This window comes from Acomys russatus, chromosome 18, assembly GCF_903995435.1.
Source record: "Acomys russatus chromosome 18, mAcoRus1.1, whole genome shotgun sequence".
NCBI classification, from domain to species: Eukaryota; Metazoa; Chordata; class Mammalia; order Rodentia; family Muridae; genus Acomys; species Acomys russatus.
The window spans coordinates 58,993,407-59,016,480 of NC_067154.1; the positions used below are offsets into that span (position 1 = coordinate 58,993,407).

The window sequence follows — 23,074 nt, forward strand, 5'->3', positions numbered from 1 at the left end:
GCTGTGTCTCTCTTTGGAGTCAAGGTAAGGATGACAAAAGGGTCATGGGTAGATTAGGGATGAGGGATAGCATGGGAGTCAGGAGACATGATCAGAAAGAAACTAATTCAAGCCAACATAACATGTCTGCCACATCCCTTCGGCTCAGAAAGGCCCATGTATCACCGCAGGGAACACCTGCTCGGCCCCTGAATCGTGAATGTCTCCTGTTTCCTCTTCTCTGCTCTCTTCCCTTCTGCCCTTAGCCTCTCATCTCTCCCCTTTTCCCTTCTTTCCTTGCTGTTTCCTCCCTTGCTTTTCTCTTTCACCATCTCATTTCCTAATTCGAAGCAGCCATCAATTAACCAGCTGTCCTACTAGGCACAAAGCACTAAGCTCTTGTACTTAGTTTCTATTGTAATATAACAAATGATCACCGAAGTAACACACTAAAAAACAAAAAAACAAAACAAAACAAAACAAAAAAAAAAAACCATGGAATCACAGGGGGCAAGCCTGGGTGTGGGAGGGGCAGGCTTTCTACTTCGGGTCTCTCAATGCTAAAAATCAAGATCTCAGTTTGACCGATTTCCCATGTGAAGATGCTGAGAAAGAATTTGCTTCCACAGAAAGACTCAAATGGTCTTATACTCATTTATATCTGGATACTAGCCTAAGGGTCGTGTCCCATGAAAGTTTTCACTCACCAGGAAAGTGGGACCGTTCCCATCTTCTTCTTCAAGGTCCACAGAAACGTATCACTCTTTTTCCTGAGTCCAGCCGATGGACATATTTCGAAATGTCTTGTTTGATTAGATCAAATGATACCATAACACATCTTCTCCTGTACCACACCAATCACGCCTTTTGTGAGCATTCCATAGGATAAGAAAATGGCAGTGGTTATTGGAAGTTGTCTGAAATTCTGCCTCTTTTTATTGGATCAATACACATAACAATAATAAAGGAAACTTGATATGTAGCAGCCACACGGTCAAAGGAGAGAACCAAATGGTCTCTGACTTCTGCATGTCTGCTCCGGCACACTCAAGCCCCCACACAGGCATACAGAAACAAACAAATGTAGTGACAACAACAACAAAAAAATACCATTCCAGAAAGAGCTAGCAGTTTCCTGTAAGAACCAGTCACACAAAGATAATTTAAATGTTTGCTGTGGTGATGGAGTTGTGGGGTTACCCAGCTCTAGTGACCTGTAACACAGGAGGAGGTAACGAACCATGTGGGGACAGTAGGCCCGGGTGCCCTTGTCGAAGGGCTGCTCTGACTGAATGCGGAAGGGAACACCGGCTCTAGATTTGCAAGCATGGAGAGCCTCTGTCTGTCTGTCTGTCTGTCTGTCTCTCTCTCTCTCTCTCTCTCTCTCTCTCTGTGTGTGTGTGTGTGTGTGTGTGTGTGTGCATATGTGCATGGGTGGGCATGTGCACTCACTCTTGTGTTGACAGGTGGGGTCTCTGGACTGTTCCAGGGAGAGGCGAGGAGAGGAGATGAAGATGGAGTCTAGACTCCAGGCCCCAGAGCAGTAAGAGGCAGAGCAGGAGCTGGTGGCATCCAGGGAAGTGCACTCCCCCTGCGTCCTAGCATGGCTGTCATCACTTTCTCCTCTGCTTGATTTGGGAAAGTGACCACCCTGCAAATACATTTGTTCGTCTCTGCCCTCTGCCGTCCTGTGTGTTTAACAATGGAACTCCTCCCAGCCATGTCCCCAACAACAGGTGTTTCAATTTCCTTTTTTTCAGAGAAAGGAGATGTTTTCACATCTACCTCAGGGCAGCACCCTAGGCTTAGAGGCTTAAATGGTGCACCCTTGTCTTACAAACTCACAGGAACAGTACTTAACTAACAGTAGTTTGGTAGGACTAACACTAAACGCTTAAAGGTAATTCTCAGGGCAGAACAGGCACTAGATTTCTACAGTCCGCAGAGGGAGCAAACACAAAAGAACAACTGCTCTAAAATGACATTTTGTGCAGAAAAGCACAGTATATTTGGGTGTCTGGAGTACAATTAAGAATTAATTGCATAAAAACCAAGACTCTCACAGCATGACTTTAAAAACAAATACTTATATTAATTAATTGAGTAGCAATGGGTATGAACTGCTGAGCTGTATTTAGGATTTGACTTGGGTTTCAGTGGGGAGGTTTAGTTGCACTAAACTATTGATTTTTTTTTTTTGAACACTTAGAATATAATGAAAACAAAACATTAAAAAATAATAATATTCTACATTAAAAGCTATTAGAAGGTAAAAACAATTTTGTCAGATAAGTAATGTACTTCCGTGGAAGCTGACTAGTCATTTCCATAAATGAATGTGGATACCCATATATATGTAGCAGAACTGGGCTTTTGTGTGGTATAATTCATCAGATAGTTCCCTGGGAACATCGGGTTAAAAGGTAGGGAAAGGTGACACTAACTAAAACGCCTGTGATCAGTAGGGAGAACACACTGAAAGATTTGCTGAGGGAGTCCAAACTCACTTCACCTCAGATAAAATGTAAGTGAGAACTCTGGGGTCTGGAAGCTACACACCCCACAGCAGGGGCCTCGTGGACGTTCACTTGGGGACTTAAGAGAACCCGGTGTGGTGGTGCAAGCCTTTAATCACAGCACTAGGGAAGCAGAGGCGGGCGGATCACTGTGAGTTCGGGGCCAGCCTGGTCTACAAAGCTACTCCAGGACAACCAAGGCTACACAGAGAGACCCTGTCTTGAAAAACAACACAGACACACACAGAGAGAGAGAGAGAGAGAGAGAGAGAGAGAGAGAGAGAGAGAGAGAGAGAGAGAGAAGAATATATTTGTTTCTTTTATAATCTTTTTCTTTTTTCTATATTTTATTGTCATGTTTTTGGCTGTGTGTGTGTGCGCGCGTGCATGCGTGCGTGTCCATGTGTTGGCCAGAGCTTGTTACCGGGCGTGTACTTTTGTCACTCTCCACATTTTTCTTGAGACTCTCACTGACTTTAGAGCTCGCCAACCCCTCTAAACAGGCTGACCAATGAGCTCCATTGATCGTCCTGTTTCCCCACCTCTTCTCTACCCAGAACGAGGATTCGTGGACATGGAAAAGCATTCCAGCTTTTGTGTGGGACCCGGGATCAGACTGAGGTCCCCAGGTTGGCATGCTGAGCACTTTATCCACTGAGCCACCTCCCTAATTGCTTCTTGGCATATTAGAAGACATGTTTACTCAGATGCCTACGAGGTGCAAAGCAGTACGCCGAGTGCTGCAGCTGTAACAAGGTAAGAGTCCTACTTAACGTCTGTCCTCAGGGAGCTTTCAGACCATCTGCTTTGCGTGCTGTTGAAAAATGCTGTGCTGATGGAGCAAAGAACAATTGCCCCAAATATGTCCTTAGACGCCACTTGTGATTGAAAACATACACCCACACATATGCATCATATATGTACACTAGAAAGAATTTGTGGCCAATGACAAGGAACTAGTATTGCATCCTGATTTATCGTATGAAACATTAGGAAAGAAAAAAAAATTAGTCTTTATGGAATGTGCTTCTATCTAGACTCTTCCTTCCCAGGCTTATAATTAAACTAACTTTATCTCTCTTGCTGCAGAAAAAAAAAAATATGAAGAGTACTTTCAAAGCTTTCTTTGTTAAAACGAAAGCATTCTGAAACACAAACCCATTTGGAAAACGCAAACATTTTAATTTGCTAAGAGAACTAATAATTATACACACTGATTTTTTTGCACCTAATCCTATATGTGTTTTGCCACCTATATTAATGGTATCTGTGTCTGTGAGACATTCCAAGCTAGAACACGCTGAGGCATCCTCAGTCTCCCTCTGCCCCGCCTACTTCTTTCTGCTTAGTCACCGAAACTTACTGACTTTTCCTCTGGCATATTTTTCCCCTCATCTGTTCTGCTTCTATTTTTCTTTTTATTTGAGGCCTCACGTGCCCTTTAGACCCTGCCAACTGCTTACTTGGTAGTTCCCAGATCCTCTTGATGAATGCTTACAGGCCAGTCACTGCTCCCTGCTCCCTGAAATTAGAACTAACTTACTTTTGTCTTCGATACAGGAGTCAGAAGTGGCCTCCGGACCCTGGATCCAGGCATTTATTTATTCGATGTCCCCACAGGCTGTCCCATTATGCTTTCGTACTTTTCAAATTAACTGTGGCAGCTAGCATACGGCGTGGTAGGACTTACCATGGAATCTTCATACTTGCAGGGCGTAACCCTTGGTTGTCATCTGTGCTCATCCGTGACCCCGCCCCACTCGAGCTGGCTTTCTCTCTTCCTCAAGTTAGAGCCCTCTTCTGTTCTCTTGTCACCCAAAGAGACTATTTCACAATCTGATTGTTCAACATATTAATATCGGAAGAATAAGTGAGAGGAGCAGCGCGGCTCCCGCATAAGCAAGGCAAAGTTTTGAAGCATTCATATTTTTTACATCACATTTCAGGTTGTAGTGGGAGATAAGCATTCATGCATTGCTGACAAAGGCTAGATTAGTACAATGTGAGAGAACTGAAGAAATACACTCTTTATTCACAATTAATGATATATGCTCCTTAACTCAAATTCTGTTGATGGCAAAGTATTCTAAGGAAAGCATGCTAAAGGTTATGGCTGTACTAAACATATTTTAGCTTTCTGTTAGTGAAGAGTACAGTAAATGTTTGTATGAGCTCTAGAGGTTAAAAAAAAAAAAACACATTTGTTTGGTAAAGAGGGCTGCAGGTACTGGTAGGAAATCACTGGGTTAGCTACTCATGAGGTCCTGAGAAAAAGCCCATCAAAGAGCAGAAAAATCTAGAGGACAACCTTCCCAGGTCATCGTGGGAGACCGACAGGGACTGTACCTGAGACCAGGTGGGACTCAGGGAATGGCTACAGAAGACGGAAGTCCCCATAAGCCACGGCTCCCTCAGCCATGGAAAGATGCTACGTGACCCCAGCTCAGCCCTGGGTGAAAGTCAAAGGGACTAAGCAGGGGTGTGGGGTGTTGGGGAGGGTGAGGAAGGGGACAGGGACCATGACTGAGCATTTACCCTAAGCACTAAGAATTTCTGCGCAGTTGAAACCCAATAGTCTACAGTTGAGTGGAGAGTGGGGTCTGACTTTCACACATACTCTGGTGCCTCATATTTGACCATGTCCCCTGGAGGGGGAGACCTGGTGGCACTCAGAGGAAAGATAGCAGGTTACCAAGAAGAGACTTGATACCTTATGAGCATATAAAGGAGGAGGAGGTCTCCCTCAGTCACAGTCATAGGGGAGGGGAGTAAGGGGAAAATGGGAGGGAGGGAGGAATGGGAGGATACAAGGGATGGGATAGCCATTGAGATGTAACAAGAATAAATTAATAAAAAAAAAATAAACCCAATAGTCTTCATTTCCCTCCACCTCAGGTAGTGTGATTCCACTGGAAATTTCTGTTCTATTGCTGGAAAAATGAGGCAAGTCACACCTTCCCATTCCAAGCCTGTGCACTTGTGGCTTGGCAAACTCTTTTCTTCACTTTTGCCTCCCTAGCCCAAGCCCCAATCACTGACTTATGGGACAACTGCCTGGCTGGGCCTCCTGCTTTCTCTTCCATCTTTCCCAACCTATTTACAGAGCCGGTGACTCCCCACTAGCTATCCTACAGCCATGCCTAATTTGCTAAGGAGCTGCCTCCCATCTCCCCACCTCATGTCCTTCTCTACCCAATGCCTCCCAAGTTATTTCCAAGTGCGGAACCTCACAGCCACTGTTCTGTGCAGCAAGCTCTGTTCCTGAGGGTGTGGCACGGCTGCTTCATCCTCTGGAATGAGCTGCAGGAAATAATACTCTTTTCTCTGCCCAGTGCTGTTGACCACCACTTGCCCACTTACCTTTGGTTCCACCACCTTCCCTGCTGCTCCTCCAGCGCTTGCCATGGTCTTGGTTGGCATCCTATTGGTAACAGTCCCATCCTTTAGTTGCTTATGTCCCAAGTCTGGATATCATCTTCGACTTTTCTTTTTCAACTCATGACAGAGCACACACTACTATGTTTTAAACACACAAAGAATCTGGCCACTTCCCAACCATCTCTGTTCCTTCTTTTCTCGTAACCTGACACATTGTCATCTATCTGTGGTTCCTGAAATGGTCACTTAACTGGTTTCCCTGTTTCTACATTTGACCACCAATAGTCTTATCTAACAAAACAAGACAGTCTGACTGACTAGTTACGCGTGGTTTACATACTTCCATGCCTCCCTCCTCTCCCCTCTCAGAATTAAATTCTTATAATATCACAACTTTAATATGAGCAATCTTCCGTTCTCTAATTTCTCCTCTACTGTTTTTAGTTTTCTGGGGTTTGAACTCCTGAGGGCAAATGTATTACCTTTTTTTTATTGCCTCCTAATGTAAGCCAAATACCTAAATGTACCTGGTGCTTTGTATGTTACATATGCATATCATTATGTATTTTCGGATTAAATGAATTAATCATATCAACTTATTCATCACTTCCCCTCTTTGTTGGAGTGGTTCATGATTTTTTTTTTTAATGTTGGAACTCAAGCCCCCAAAGCAATACGATAAATGCTCAACACATTCTCGTTAAAGAAATAACTGCACATTTACTATGAAAACACTAGTGCATTTACTTACATTACACTGAGTTAATGAATATATATTATGCATACAGATAGCAGTTTCCATGTTTCCCTGACAGGCTGTTATCTATGGTGGGTGAAAGAGGTTATACAATAAAGCAAAAAAAAAAAAAAAAAAAAAAAATTAGCCATTCATATAAAAAGGAAATTTGAAATGCAATGTGTAGAGACCCAGTTGCCTCAAAGACACAGTGATGTAGGGAACTGGAACACATTCAGTGTAGATCATAATTCTTTCTGTGGCTTGTGCTGACTTTACAAATGCTTCTAAAAACTTCCTAAATAAGAAGTTAATGTTACTTGCAAAGTGCTCAACCAAGGGACTTGGGGCAGGTCTTGTTTGCAAAGTCAAGAAAGAAGTCATTTCCGTGGGCAAGTGCACTTTTTATTCTTTATTTCATTTTAAAATTGTATGTGTGAGGCCATGTGCTTGTGCATCGATGTGTCTGCAGTGCCTGAAGAGGGCTGAAGAGAGTGCTGGATTTCCTGGGACCCGAGTTGCAGGCTGTGGCAAACACCATGTGGTGCTGGAAATCAACCCTTTCAGAAAGAGGGATTCATACCGCCAGTGAGAGATGAGCTCTATTTTGTTTTCCATCTGCTTTGAAGGCATGCACATCTCTGCATTCCTGTGTGCCAACGGAGGGCATCCGACATTATTCCCCAGGATTGCTTAGATCACTAATTTCTCCAGAGTGTCCTCACCATTCTCCGAGGCGGTTTCTTGTACCAATGGGAAAAGGAAGAAGCTGAGATGCAATTTTATCTCCCAGTTGAACTTGATTAAACAAGGACTGCTCTAATCAAAAGTTTGAGTCCTGGGGGGCGGGGCGCAATGCCGCTAACAGCCTTGGGAGTATTTGAGAAGAGCAGAGGAAAGAAAAACAAAGTGCAGGTAGAGGACTCAGTCAAGAAAATAATTGTAGCAAAGCTTATCAAGGCGTAAAATTAGGTGAACAAACTGCCTCACAGACAGCTAAGTGTTAAGCTTCCTGCTAGACTGGCAAAGGAAGTGGAGGGAAGCTTTCTGAAAACATTACTTTTATTATTTTAATAATTTATGTAGGAATCATAGTGGCTGCAATCTGTCAGCCAGAAACAATTGCCAGCTGGTGTCATCCTGGAGTAAATATAGTAGGCTGAATGCAAATACGCTTTTCCTTTCACCTGGGGAGCATCCCATTTTAGAAAGTTTCTTTTCCTTTTCTCCAGAGTGCGAGGGCTACCCTGTAGATAAGAAAGCCTGTTTACTGCGTGACTTTAGAGCCTTGGCTAGGTTTACAACAAGTTCTGCTGTGGCACTAGAGAGATCTCATCTGGGACAGACAAGGTGCTTACCCAACCAAAGTTACTTATCTTCAGAAATGAGTTTCTGAGAACATGCCTGAATTACCTGTGCAATTGCCTTGAATCTATGCAGTGTTTCTCTTCCAATTACCTCAAGGAAATGGCGGTGTCCCATTATCCATGTTACTTAAAGTGAAAACAACAATATCAAAAAGATTTTATAGTATTATGGGATAATGCTTTTTGAACACTGTTATGGGGGCATGTATACTTACGGACACATACGTTATCAACAACGTAGCTGCTGCGTTTTGTGATATTTTCTCCTGAAATTCTCATAAATGACCTGTTTCAATAATGATGCTGCCGATTTATGGTCGGCACTGTCTTTCCCTTGTTTATCTGGAAACTCTGACTAGATAGCAAAACATGGCACGGTGTGCAATTGCACTGTTTTGCCTAGCAAGCCATAGGGAGAGGGGAAAATAACTTAATTGTTTTGTAGCAAGTCTGTTGTCTCTTCCGGCCTCCTGCCTGCCCCAGAGGTTCTCAGGAGGGGAGAGAGGAAATTGTGAACTGTGTTTTTGTTGGTCTGTGGATTTCTTTAGTGCCAATTTCAATGTATTTTGGGGTATTAGAAGTTTCTAGTTTTGACTTTGCTTTAGCCTGGCTTTTCTCGGTTCCGTTTCCTCATCTCAGAAATGAGAAACTATCCATCTTTAAAAAAAAAAAAGTCTCCTTAGAGTAATGTTCTGAGGAACAGATGAGAAGATAGCTGGAAAGGTGCTTTTCCACTATGCGAATGGCCGTCAACACACCTGTAGTTCATTTGGGTATAAAGGCTTTGCTCAGCTGTGAGAGATCAAGAAGCAGTCTAGGAAATACAACATGTCTCAAATAAAAGAGTGAGCAAAGGCACAACGGCTTCTTACCTGGCCTGAAATCCCCCGTGCCCCTCCCCCACCACACCACTTTTGTGTGGATGCCAGAGCACAGCTCCGGATGCTGTTCCTCACAGGCCTTCCACTTTTTATTCCAGAAGGAGCCTGTCACAGGTCTGGAACTTGCCAAGTAGGCTAAGCTGTCTGTCTGTCAGGGTCCCAGTCATATGTCTGTCGCTTGTCTCTGCTTCCTTAGCAGAGACCCTGAGATTACAAGCAACGGACATTATGTCCAGCCTTAAAAATAATTAGCTCTGGAAATCGAAACCTAGGACCAAGAAACCTGGAAAATGTGTATGCATTTTATCAATTGAATCAATCTCCAGCCTTAAAAAAGAAGTCTCCATCAACTCACCACATTTAGGAAATAATCGCTGGGGTTATTGGGCTCCTCTCTTAAAAAACTGCAGTTTCTTCTTTTGGAGTCTAGTATGTCATTAACAGGATTTTAAACTTGAGCAAGAGAAAGCAGAGTCTAAAAAACTTTAGAATAGTTGACTCATTTTATCCAACACCTTTCTTAGAAATGCAGACTTCTACAATATAAAAAACAGTATGGGAGCGGGCGTGGTGGCGCACACCTTTAATCCCAGCACTCGGGAGGCGGAGACAGGCGGGTCGCTGTGAGTTCAAGGCCGGCCTGGTCTACAAAGTGAGTCCAGGACAGCCAAGGCTACACAGAGAAACCCTGTCTCGAAAAACAAAAAACCAACCAACCAAAAACCAAAACAGTATGGATGGCAGTTGTTCTTAAAGTTGAAAACCGGCGGAAGCAGAAGACGGCACTTTGTTGAGAGGAACTCTGCCTGTGTCGGACAGTGAGAATAATTCCTGAGGAGCAAGCTTACCATTCCCAGAAGAAATCTGGATTTTAAGCAGTCGTGTACTGGGTGGAGTCTTGACAGAAGAGGTCAGCACATTTCTCAGGAAGAACCGAGCTCAGCGCTGATGTGAAGGCGTGGGGCAGGCACCACAGCTGGTGGGTATGTCTGGCTGATAACGATTGGAGACACCTGGGGTCAGGACTGCCTCGCCCCAAGTTCATCACACAGCTGCGTCTCACTTGGAGAACATCTCTGGCAGGTCTAGACACTGTGGGTCAGGCACGCCAGTTTGCTGCGAATTGGAGGGTATATTAAGCCACTATCTGAAAATCACAAAGTGTATTTAAGCAAAGTTTGGGTTCTGCGGCAAATTCAAAATTTACACATTTAAAAAAAAAAGGAGTTACAAAAAAAAAAAAAATCCATGGTCGAGGAAGGATTTCACTGTGAAATATAGGTGAGGAGAGGTAGTGTTAGGTTTCGCTTGGGTGGGAAAGGGTGAGTCTTGTGTTACTGGTGTGGATTTAGGAGGCGGCCCTTAATTTCCATTTATACCCCACATGGCTGCGTCTTGGACTGGTCTGGTATGAAAGATGGGAAGTACGCCTCTAACGCAGTGCCCTTCGCAGAGCAGGCGGTTAATGGTTGCTGCTTGGATAAAGTTGTAGCCTTGGACCTACTAAGTTCATAGTTAAGGAAACTTGAGCGTCGTTTTGAATGTGTTGCGGAGACAGTAAGTGAAGTCTGGAGTCGTTGTACGCCGCCGAGGGGGGCGGGGGACGAACAACCCTTGTTTAGTCTGCTCTGTGTGCGACTTTCTGCCAAAGGGGTGTCATTTCTGCAAACACCACCAACCAGGTTTCTGTCCACTCTGGTACTCAGAAAGCTGCCAACACTGCGTGCGATTCAGAGGATCCAGATCATGGCTAGCAACGCCCTCCACGAGGCCTGTTCTCGCTGCTCCGGCAGCCGTTCTGTCAGATCTGCCCCTGGCTCCAGGCTGAAGGGATTTCCACTCCCAGCTGCCTCCCGCGAGCCACGCGGATGCGTGGACTCCTCCCCTGGAAACTCCTCCAGGGCTGAGGAAGGCTTTGGCGCATGCTCCGTACCTAGGGCAGGTTTTTTTTTTCTTCTTCTGCGGGTAGCAGGGCTCCTGTCACACCGGCTGGCGGGTTGTGGTGGTGCCAGCCCGCGTGAGCGAGGGTGTGCGCTTGCCTGCGCCTGGGCGGGCAGACCCGGAGCAGTAGTGCGATTCGCCCGGGAGGCGGCTCCGCAGAGGCGTCTCGCTCGCCGTCGCCGAGGGGCCGCTTTGCAAACTTGCGGCGGGCTTGGGCGCCCAGGAACCTGCGGGCGAAGGTGCGGGGCGCGGTGCACACGCAGGGCAGGGGCTGCGGGGCCGGGCCGCGCCTTCGCCCTTGGCCCGCGCCCTGGCGAGCCTCATGCAGCCCCTGTGCTCGTCGCCTCAGCTGCCCCGGGCAGGTCCCGGACCCGAACCCCGCGCCCCAGCGCCAGAGCGTCTGCGGGCCGGCGACCCGATGCTCCTTGCTGCCTGAGAGCGCCGCGCCCCGGGAACGAGAGGAGCCGGCTGGAGCCCTGCGCCCCGAGGCTCTCGAGGAGCCCCACGCTCTCGCCGCCGCCGCCGCCGCCCGTCTTCCCGGCTCCGCTCGTAGGCCCCGGCTCCGCCAACCCCGGAGTGCGGCGGGGCAGCCAGCCAGCCGCGCTCTTCGGCGGCAGGGGCATGGAGGAGCGGCGGGCTCCGAGCCGCGCCCCGGAGTCCCCGAAACTTCCGAGCAGGCTTCCGATAGCGCCGCCGCCGCCGCCACCTCACCTGCCGGCCTGAGAGCGGGACCATGGATGAAAGGTTCAACAAGTGGCTGCTGACGCCGGTGCTCACTCTCCTCTTCGTGGTCATCATGTACCAGTACGTGTCCCCTTCCTGCACCAGCTCCTGCACCAACTTCGGGGAGCAGCTCCGCGCCGGGGAGAGCCGCCCGCCTGCTGCCCCGAGTCCCGCCCGACGGGCACAGGCGCCCCTCGATGAGTGGGAGCGGCGGCCCCAGCTGCCCCCGCCACCCCGGGGACCACCCGAAGGGCCTCGTGGAATCGCGGCTCCGGAGGAGGATGAGGATGAAGATCCGGGGGACCCGGAGGAGGGGGAGGAGGAAGAGGAGGAGGAGCCGGACCCCGAGGCTCCCGAAAACGGCTCCCTGCCCAGGTTCGTGCCGCGCTTCAACTTCACCCTGAAGGACCTGACCCGCTTCGTGGACTTCGACATCAAAGGGCGCGACGTGATCGTGTTCCTGCACATCCAGAAGACCGGGGGCACCACGTTCGGCCGGCACCTGGTGAAGAATATTCGCCTGGAGCAGCCATGTAGCTGCAAAGCCGGCCAGAAAAAGTGCACCTGCCACCGGCCGGGCAAGAAAGAGACCTGGCTGTTCTCCCGCTTCTCCACCGGCTGGAGCTGCGGGCTGCACGCCGACTGGACGGAGCTCACCAACTGCGTGCCGGCCATCATGGAGAAGAAGGATTGTCCCCGTAACCACAGCCACACCAGGTACCGTGCCCATCCCGCCAGGCTTCTGTCGGTTTCCCGAGCCCCCACCCCCCCCCCGCCTCCCCAAGTCCCGACCCCGCCAGTCCCGCGACGCGCTACGCTCCTTTTTGCTGTTTGGCAGCGATTTTCCAGCGAGTGGGGCAGAAAATTTGGGTGAAGGGTAAGAATCCGCTGGATACCGCAGCAGGGGTCTTGAGCTCAGTTGGCTCCTCCCCTATGCTTTGCTGCTTCTTGCCACCCTCTGTCACCTTCAGAGGTGTCCATAGTCATCCTGGTGTGCGTCCTGCCCTGTGCCTAGCACCATGTGGGGTGATATTTGGAGCGGACAGTCCAGAGCAGCTATGGAATAGTCAGGGTGTTGAGGCTCCGGGTTGGACCAGAGAGGTCGAGGCTTGAACTTAAACGTTGTGGTGGAAAACAGACAAATAGGCGTGCAGGCACCGAGCATGAGTCTCCAGGAAGGGTGATTCTGGAGTATTATCTCCTCATAAGTGGCTCTTGGGTGGCTGCTTGCCGTTTTTTTGAAAATGCAGGTGCAAACTAGTACTCTCCCAAGACAACCCTAATTCTGCAGATAGTCTTTGTTGGTGGGCCGTGCCAGGCTTTGGACTCACGCTGCTTTTAGCAGATTCCCACTCTTTCCCTTAAGGCATTCCAACAGTTTATCTCAACATTATTTGTTAAATGCCTCCTGTGAGCCTTCCCGGAGCGTGCTCAGTGCATACAAAGACCCCTTGCCTTCAAAGAGGGAAACGCACAGCAGCCATGCAGTTAAGGACTGAGAAAGTTTGAAGTCGCAGCTGCCCTTTGAGAGATGCATGGCTTTAAGGACTTGATCGGTTCTCTCTCTGCCCATTGCCGTCTGAAGATTAAGCTGGCATGCTCAAGGGAGTAAAATATTAAAAGATCAGCACACTAGTTTATTGAAGTTTTATCTCAAAGGTTTCAAAGAATTTGGTGTAAGGAAATAGGAGTTGAAACACTCAGCTATCAGATAGCTTTTTGCATTTGACGTTATGGGAAAGCTTCATTTACCGGAAACCGCCCTGATTCTGAAATTTGCCACCCCTGAAGCACCTAATTCTACTTCGTTTGTCTGAGAATGAGCGAGGTTTCATTATGGCTTTTTTTTTTTTTAACTTTATCTCCTTACTGCTCCTGTCTTTGCTTGATGGAAATTGCTTAGAATAAGAAACTGGTACTCTTTCTCTCTTAGTTTGTTTGAAGGGTTTTGCATTTCTGTGTAATAGCCCTAGCTATCCTGGACTCACTCTGTAGGCCAGAGTGGCCTCGAACTCACAGAGATCCGCTTGCCGTCGCCTCCCAAGTACTGGGATTAAAAATGTGTGCTACCATGCCTGGGTACCTGTAAATATTTTAATAATGCATTATTTTACAACTTGCCATTTTGTTTTAGCTTAAAAGTTTTAAATTAAGTATTGCATCCAGTCTTTCTGCTACATAGCACTGATACTTCAGTGAGATTGCTTCTGTTGTGTATCAGTCCATGGTGTGCCCCTTTGATTAAGATATTACACGTTCCTGGTTGATCCCAAAGAGTTTGTGAGGCTGCTCCATTGCTTTTCCATTCTAGTAAAACTGGAGTCTTTCATTAGCACGTCAAAAACCCAGGTGACCTTCAGTGAGTGTCAGTATTAAAAAGCAAAGGAAAGCAATGTCTTAGCGGATACTTGAAGATTTCTGGGCATTAGAAGAGGATGGAAAATACGAAGTAGTTGGGTTTTGGCTGAATGGGGAGATGGTCTTGCCGTTAACACTCAGTGTAGGCCACACGTCTTGAGCCTCCCTTTTCTGGGAGATGCACACTCTCTCTGATATAGGAAACTTCAACCCTGACTATTTAAAACATGTGGTTTCTACCAAAGCAAATAACGTTTTCATCTTAGCAATGGGTGATAAACATTCATTTCTTCTCGTGCCACAAGTTTACCAGATAATCAATCATCTTGCATCAACTTTTTTGCTTTAATACTTTTTTGTGGCATTTCGTGTTGCATTGTGTAAGCTTCTTATTCCTTCCCACCATCCCCCCCCCCCTGCTTTCCCCAGCGAGTCTCAATTGCTTTTCTCCTAGACACCGTAGAAAGGAATCACCGTGATGTTTGTGAGGAGCCTTGCACGGAAAGCTATAGGGAAGGGATTGAAGACACGTTAATAGTAGCATCTCGCTAGCAGAGAAGATTGAATTAGTTGTCTGTCATTGTAATGTCTGTGTACAGCAGTCTACAGTCAACAAGATTAGCCTGGATAATGGAGGGTACATTTCCACGATGCAAAATGGCAGATAATCTATTGCTACATAATGGGAACAAGGCTCTGCTTCGAATAGGGCTGACTCGAGGCAAAATTGAGAAGCAGTGCCTGTTGGTCTTATTTCCCTAGGAACTCTGCTTCTGGTCCCCCCCTCTTGGCAGCTGCTCCCCATTTCTCTTAAGAGTCAGTGTCCCCATGGAGCACACAGCGGATGAGTGCGAGACTCTGCGGTTGGGAGGTCATGGATCTTGCATGTTCCTCGTGCTAGGAGTAAGTTATGCTCTCCGCAGGTCTGAGTTTCACACTCCCCCCCTGCTTTATAATGTAAATGCTAGTTAGTGTGTCCCACGTAGTTGTGCTATGAGACGTAAATGAGCTAATCTATGGAACGCACTTAACATAGTATGTGTGCACAGTATAATGTGCTGGTGTGTAATACTTAACATTTAGTACTGTGCATATGGTAATTGGATAGTGAGGGAGGAGGCAGGGGCACTCGAACTAGAGACAGAAGAGAGGAAGCCAATTCTGAGAGAACATGGGAGAGCCGAAGGAAGCATCATATGGATTCCATAGGCCCAGGAATGGGATGACACGAAGGTAATTCTGACTACTGACAGTGGTTGGGATAGGATAAGAAACCAACAGGAAGATGCTCTCCCCCCCACTTGCCTCTCTCTCCTCTGCCCCCCACTCCCTACCCTGCCTCCATCATCTTACCAAGGATTTCTTCTTTTGTGTATGATATTTTTCCATTCATTATTTCCTCAATAGGCTACCTTTCTCACTGTCTTGTGCATTCTTCTTAGAATATAAATTTCCTGTGAGAGAGGGGTGGTGGTATTGGGGGGAGCCATGTGTACATCAGTACACCATCGAGTTTGTGTGTGGGTCAGAGGACAACTTCATGTGTCAGCTCTTGCCCTCTGCCTTGCTTGATGCAGGTCTCTTGTTAGCAGATGCTTATGCCAGCCTAACAGGCCTGCAAGCTTCTGAAGATTCTCCCGTCTTTGCCTTCCGTCTCACCACGGCAATGTTGGAGTCACAGCTCTGGTGTGTGGCTTTGGACAGGCCCTGAGGCTCTGAACTGAGGGCGCCGTGCTTCCAGGGGAAACACTTTACTCGCCGAGCCATGCCTCCAGCCGGTTCTCCTCTTAATGTCATCTTTCCTCCCCTTTATCTGTATGACCCAGTGTTTACAACGATTCTCTTTACCTTGATTAAGTAGGGATCGAATCGTAGCATTTTACAGCAAAATAAACAAGATAGAGCCACTGAAGAGATCACCAACCCCCTCAGTTTTGATGAGCATTCTAACGCTGAAAGGGGAGATGATGTTACTGAGGTGTCCTCAGGGACGTCGCGTCTTTATTTTGTCACTATATTCTGCTCTCAGTACTGTGACTTCTCTATTCATACACCATGGAGAGGATGACTGTCTTAAGCCTACTTCTTCTTCTTTTTTTAAAATTTTAATAATTTTTGTTTTTTTGAGATAGGGTTTCTCTATATTATCTTGGTGGTCCTGGCCTCAGGTTGTAGACCAGGCTGGCCTCCAACTTGCAGTGATCCGCCTGCCTCTGCCTCCCGAGTGCTGGGATTAAAGGTGTGCGCCACCACGCCTGGCTTACGCCTCCTTCTTATATGTCAGGTGCTCTGGTAGTTCTGGGAATGGAGTTTTGAGCAACACCAATCTTGTGTGAGCCTGCCTGGTAGGAAAGCCAGCTCTAGCCTTGGTGAATGGGCAACGTCACCTTCTTTCTTACGAGATGCCGGAAGATGCTCTTCTACATGCTTCTGTGTGACGGGAGGAACATTTGTCTGTATTGCTCATTTTCCATTGATCCTATTAAGGTGGATGATGTCCCATGGATTTGGTACCAGACAGGACCCTGGGCTGCAGGTGATATGGACCTACTTCAGCTGGAGGCAGTGTGTGTGTGTTGTGTATGTGTGGTATGTGTGTATGTGTGTGTGGTGTGTGTATGTATGTGGTGTGTGTGTGGTATGTGTGTGTGTGTTGTGTGTGTGTGGTGTGTGTGTGTGGTATGTGTGTATGTGTGTGTGGTGTGTGTATGTATGTGGTGTGTGTGTGTGGTGTGTGCGTGGTGTGTATGTGTGTGTATGTATGTGGTTGTGTGTGTGTGTGTGTGGTGTGTACGTGGTGTGTATGTGTGTGTATGTATGTGGTGTGTGTGTGGTGTGTGTGTGTGGTGTGTGCGTGGTGTGTATGTGTGTGTATGTATGTGGTGTGTGTGTGGTGTGTGGTGTGTGTGGTGTGGTGTTACGTGTGTATGTGTTGTGTGTATGTTGTGTGTGTGTGTGTGTGTGGTGTGTGTGTGTGGTGTGGCGTGGTGTGTATGTGTGTGTATGTATGTGGTGTGTGTGTGTGTGTGGTGTGTGTGGTGTGTGCGTGGTGTGTTGTGTGTGTATGTATGTGGTGTGTGTGTGTGGTGTGTGTGTGTGTGGTGTGTGCGTGGTGTGTATGTGTGTGTATGTATGTGGTGTGTGTGTGGTGTGTGTGTGTGTGGTGTGTGCGTGGTGTGTATGTGTGTGTATGTATGTGGTGTGTGTGTGTGTGGTGTGTGTGTGTGGTGTGTGCGTGGTGTGTATGTGTGTGTATGTATGTGGTGTGTGTGTGTGGGGTGTGTGTGTGTGTTGCGTGGTGGTTGTGTGTGTATGTATGTGGTGTGTGTGTGGTGTGTGCGTGGTGTGTATGTGTGTGTATGTATGTGGTGTGTGTGTGGTGTGTGTGTGTGGTGTGTGTGTGTGTGGTGTGTGCATGGTGTGTATGTGTGTGTATGTATGTGGTGTGTGTGTGTGGTGTGTATGTGTGTGGTGTGTGCGTGGTGTGTATGTGTGGTGTGTATGTGTGTGGTGTGTATATGTGTGTGGTGTGTGAGTGTGGTGTGTTTGTGTGTGTGGTGTGTATGTGTGGTGTGTGTGGTGTGTGTATGTGGGTGATGTGGGTGGTGTGTATATGTATGGTGTGTATGTGTGGTGTGTGTGTGTGGTGTATGTGTATGTGTGGTGTGTGTGTGTGGTGTATGTGTGTGTGGTATGTGCGTGTGAGATGTGTGTGTATGTGTGTGGTGTGTGTGTACGTGTGTGTGGTGTGTATGTGTGTACACCCAGGTGAATGTAGGAGATCAGAGAACATGGTCCCATGTAGATGCCCAGGTGGACCACAGATTCATCAGTGGTCTCGAGCACAGGCGCTAAGGAAAGAGAAGGAGCCTTCAGACGCCTTCTTTGAGTTCTACTGAGGTAAAGCTTTCAAGCAAATGACAGTCCATCTGCTTGGCAGGACCTGACGTCCACGTTCACAGGAACTGAAGGCATTGGTAACATCCCCGGTGCAGACGGAAAACGTAAGGAGAAACATTAAAGTTGCCTTCAGTACTCAAGAGAAGGTGTGGCAGACGAAGGAGACCCGTTTGCTATCAACCCCGAACGTAGAACCAGGATGAGACTTGGTGGGTTTTGACTTGAGAAGCGTGTGTATCTGTCTCCAGTGAGCACGGACTTTTCTGCAGCATGTGGTCCTCAGCAGTGGGCGCTTCAGTAGTGTTTGCTTAGCCACGAGCACGGAAGTCCTTCCTGGGAAAAAACAGCCTGGGTGGCCTTTCGCTTTAAGAATCCTTAGTGCAAATACAAACTGCACTGAGGGTGTCTTCCCCCCTTCCCTACTTTATGAAAAAAAAGTGTGAGCAAGATTATAAATGAGTCAGTCAGCTCTCCAGTATTTGTAAATATTTCTACAAGGGAAGTTCGGTAAAGTACAGTCTGAAACGAGATGATTTTACATGTTCAGAGACCAAAGCAGTAGGTTCCCTTAATAACTTTGTTTTCTTAATAAATTCCAAAAGATAAGATGGGAAAACATGACACAGCTTGTCCTAAAACAAACAAACAAACAAACAAAACTTCTTTGAAACCTCATTGTATTTTTGCCTTTAGGCAGCACAGTAAATATGTTTTCTGTAGTGCTCTGACTCAAAGATCCTAGGACACTACAGTCTGCACCGTTTAGAAAGCATGATCTGTTGGCTGTCTCTTCTAATTAGAAACCTTGAACTGCCAAGAAGGTATTTTTTTTTTTTTTTAAACCACAAGGGTTGTGTGCAGTGTAAAACTAAGCAGATAAGGTTTGGTTCTGTCTGCACGACACATCCACTTGTTCATGACGGTTCCTTAAAGTACCGCCTCTCCCCCCAGACACACCAATATTTGAGGAGTCAGGAAGAGGCCTGACACGTTCTGCTTTTTGAGTGGTGAACGTAGTTAGTGGTAACAGATGGTGCATTCCTTGTCTTCTCTTTCTGGTTACTGTGGAGGTTTTCATAGGCTTGACCTTAGAGAAGCGAAACTGCTTTAGAGATAATTAGAAGCCAGGTAAACCTAGCCAACAACGCGGTTTCACTTAATTTCATATTCTTCTGCGATTCCCCAAAGCTAATTATTATCCTCTCACTTTGACTAAAGACAGCCAGACGCTTACAGCATTTGAAAGGTATATGTGCTTAATAATGAATTAAATAGTTTGGTACTGTCAAAGCCCGATATGATTTTTAGAGTTGCAAAACACATTGTTGGGTAGGGTTAAAATGAAAGCAGCTGAACAGGGAACTCATATTTCTATATTGTGTAATAATATATTGCCTTGTACTTGAATTTGCTAGATGTTGGATCTCATGGACGAAGTCTCCGTTGATTTTAATTGGCTAATGGTACTTTATACCAGCTATAGCCGAACACTTGACAGTGTGCTGGGAAGTGTTCGCAAGCCGTGTTAGCTTAGAGCTTGTTATCTGATTTTAATTTTTCTGTGGCATATACTGTTGCTCTGTAAAACACATGTGAAGTGCTCAGCACAGAGATTTGTCATATTTTTCAGACCATAAGACACACTTTCTCCCCAAAAGTATGTGTGTAAATTAGGGTGTGCCTTATGGTCCAATTGCTGTTTTTACTGTGTTTTTCTTGTTTTATTGCTCTAAAAACTGGTCTTATAGTCAGGTGCGTCTTATGGCCAGAAAACTTCAGTACCTACGGAAGGAGCTCATTGAATGCCTGCTTTTAGAATGCCTTTAAAAATTATGGTACAATTGACAAGACTGTGGTCCTTTAGAAAATTATAAGGCTTTTACTTTGGGTGTAAATTCTACTTGCTAGCATTTGGGATCCACAATCAGCAAGATGCTACCTCTCCTGATTATCAACAACAACAACAACAACAACAACAACAACAACAAAAGGGACAGTAAGAAAGGCAAGGCTCATTGGACTATTTTCTGGAAGATTTTCCTCTTATGATAAGAGAGACACCAGCAATTCATCTGAGAGCACACAGGTACACAAACTTTGGACAGGTTATTTCAGTACACATTTTTAGTTTAGGAAAAAAAAAATCAGCTTGAACTGAGGGGTGAGTAGAGGGCAGAGGTCTCCAAAGTCTTAGGCACATTGAGACTTGTGATCCCTGCTGGCTAAACCTGACCATAGAGCCTGAGTTGGATTGGTCTTGTTGGAGGGTGTGATGTTGGGGACCAGCCGAAGAGGTGATGAATCCAATGACAGACTTATTAATGACTGAAAACAGTGCCGTTGTCTGATCTGTGAATGCGATTAAAGTCTTTAAGAGTGTGGATTCCAAAAGCAAACTCTAGGGACTTTAACATGGTCCAGCCTCTTGTTATGTGACCTTGGGTTGTCAAACACCTGCTGTACACTCTGGAAAATGGGGAGTATAATCTAAGCAGTAATAAACCTATGAGGTACCCTTAGGACAGAGAAAGTCACACACACACGCACACACACACATATGCACACACATGTGGTTAGCTATTATATTTTCTTGGGACTTCTCTTGTTCATACATTCTGTATTGTGTAAAGATAAGATGAAAGCTAAATGTTTGCTGTCCTTTTGGAATCTGGAATATTTATTTAAACGTCTATGCTAGAAGCTAACTGATAAATTGTAGTGTTAAAAATGCCCATAGAAGATAAAAAGTAAAATGTTGACTCATAGGGTGCTAGAGATACTCAGTGGGTTCTTAGTTACATGGAAAAGTGAAGTGTTTTCCCCCAGAAGCATGCTGGTCGTTGTCTAATGGGAAATTAATGAAATAGCAATAAGATGTTTAAACATACACAATTAAATTCATACATGAAAAAGTCCTGCAGTGAAATTGAATTAGTTGCCTGTGGGCACATAAATATTTTTAGTTCGTTGCTATTATGAATATCAAACCATGCTTTTATTGGTAAGTACTATGATTGTTTTTTTAAAGAACCCTTGATCTAACACTGTGGACTTACGTTGGGCTGTGCATTCTAATTTCTTTATAAACAAAGGAATGGCACAAATGTCAGTCACTTTGATTCCCTTGGTATTTGTTAACTAAATTTACAGAGTATTCTTCTGAAGAACTCAGGATTCTGGGTATGTGATTACAAACCTGCTTGATGGTCCACGATTGGAAATCTGTAGGATTTTTTAAGAGTTTATGTCTACAGCAAAAGCCAACATCGAAAAAATGCGAACATGCTTTTAAACAGTTAGAACTGAACGCGTGGATGGGAATATGAGGAGACACCTATAGTTTCAGTTAAAAAAAAAAAAGGTCCCATGTGAAGGAGGAGAGCCGGAGTGACGGTGTGGGCTGTAAACTGTGACAGAGGAGGAGAAAGACTAAAGTAATCGAGACGAATAAACCCAGAGAACGGAACCAGAAAAAAGCTAAGGCTAAGTGGAGGAGGCGGACTCTTTCCTGTGTGCGTGGCGCTGTCTCTTTTGTGTGTTTATAAGAGGCTACCAGCTACCCAGCAGGCTCTCTGATTTGGAGCAGAGGTATATTTAAACGCTGCTGCTGCGTATTAGCAGATACCTTTCCCTTTGTAGCATGCTGCTATCTCACAGCATTGCTGACTTTATTAGTAAGGGTCCTGGCACCAGCTGGGATTTTAAAGGGATGGGTTAGGAATATGTGGACTGGGATAAGAAAAACTACATTGGATCTCCAGGTACCCTTTAATTAATAACAAAGTGGGACTGTTAGCCCAACTGGGTACCGTCTGGTTATGAAGTAGTGATGGGGGGGGGGGACTGGTGTTGTTACATTTGCCGTCTGCTGGCAGCTACCAGGACCTACTGTCTCAGTAGGGGAACGCCCAGAGGAGGTATGTGGACGAGAGGTGTGTGTGGAAATTTCCTTCAGCTGGAACTATGACCTGGTTGCGGCAGAGAGAAATAAAGAGTTGGGAGGCTATGTCCTGACCACTTTCTCCTCCTGCCCGCGCATCCTTTCCCATTGTCTCGCATTGAGTGACTCTGCGTGGGGGCTCGCAAGCACAGGACCTAGTGAGTTGGTCTGTTCCTTGGACTCTCATGAAGCAGAGAAAGACGGGCATGAACTCAGGCCTGCGCAGATGGAAAGGCCGAGTCTGCAGTGGCTGCGGTGTCCTCAAAGGGCTTGAAGTTCTGTCCTCATCGTGTGGATATCCCAGTCCTTGTCACTAGGTGAGAGGAAAGACAGCAGCCGTGCTGCATGTGTGCGCTCTGCACAGAACACGGCACACCCCAGCCCTTGTCACCAGGTGAGAGAAAGGACAGCAGCCTCACTGCATGTGTGCCCTCTGCACAGCACACGGCACACCCCAGGCCTTGTCACCAGGTGAGAGGAAGGACAGCAGCCGTGCTGCATGTGGGTGCTCTGCACAGAACACGGCACACCCCAGGCCTTGTCACCAGGTGAGAGGAAGGACAGCAGCCTCACTGCATGTGTGCCCTCTGCACAGAACATGGTACACCGCAGGCCTTGTCACCAGGTGAGAGGAAGGACAGCAGCCTCACTGCATGTGTGCCCTCTGCACAGAACATGGCACACCGCAGCCCTTGTCACCAGGTGAGAGGAAGGACAGCAGCCGTGCTGCATGTGTGCGCTCTGCACAGAACACAGGATACCACTTAAAGAATGGTGGGTGTGGAAAAGGACCTTGTATAAAAGGAAAGTCACTACAGGGACATTTTCTGGGGGGAAAGATATCACACTATTTTGGATACTTGTCTCCAGAACACACCTGAGCCAGCTGGCTAATAGTGACAGATTTGGGCTGTTAGATCTGTGTTAGGATGCACAGTAGAGAACACATATTTTATATTACGTCTGTGTGCAGCGCTTTATATATTTGGAGTTATAGAGCAGTATTAGTTAAAGCGTGACAAGCAGTGTGCAAAAGTGGCTGTGGTCTGCAAAATCGTGCTTATGAGATTGGATGCTCGTGGCTGCTTACACTGTCTTTCACAAGCATTAGGAATCTTCAGAGTAACATTTATGAGCAATAGTTCTGTGAAACAGGGCAAGAGAGAGAGAGGAAGGGGAAGAGGGAAGGAGGAGGGAGGGAGAAACACAAATGTGTCATTTGAATTTATTTGAACTTATTTACTTTTAATTTTGACTTCTGAAATATAGCTGTATGTATTTGCAGGAAGCATACTATGCTTTAAAGTATACACCCCAGAATCTTTCTAAGTAATTGTGTGTGTGTGTGTGTGTGT

The 23,074-nt window shown here is 46.4% G+C and overlaps 1 protein-coding gene across 1 annotated transcript in view; it reads left to right on the forward strand.

The window, feature by feature from the left end:
• Positions 1-11,337: 11,337 nt before the first annotated feature.
• Hs6st3 (heparan sulfate 6-O-sulfotransferase 3) overlaps positions 11,338-23,074 on the forward strand; it is a 711,627-nt gene continuing 699,890 nt past the window's right edge. Inside the window, exon 1 of the mRNA XM_051160971.1 lies at positions 11,338-12,238. Within this exon, the coding sequence (XP_051016928.1) occupies positions 11,532-12,238 (707 nt within the window). The 5' untranslated portion in view covers positions 11,338-11,531. The remainder of the gene's footprint in view (positions 12,239-23,074) is intronic.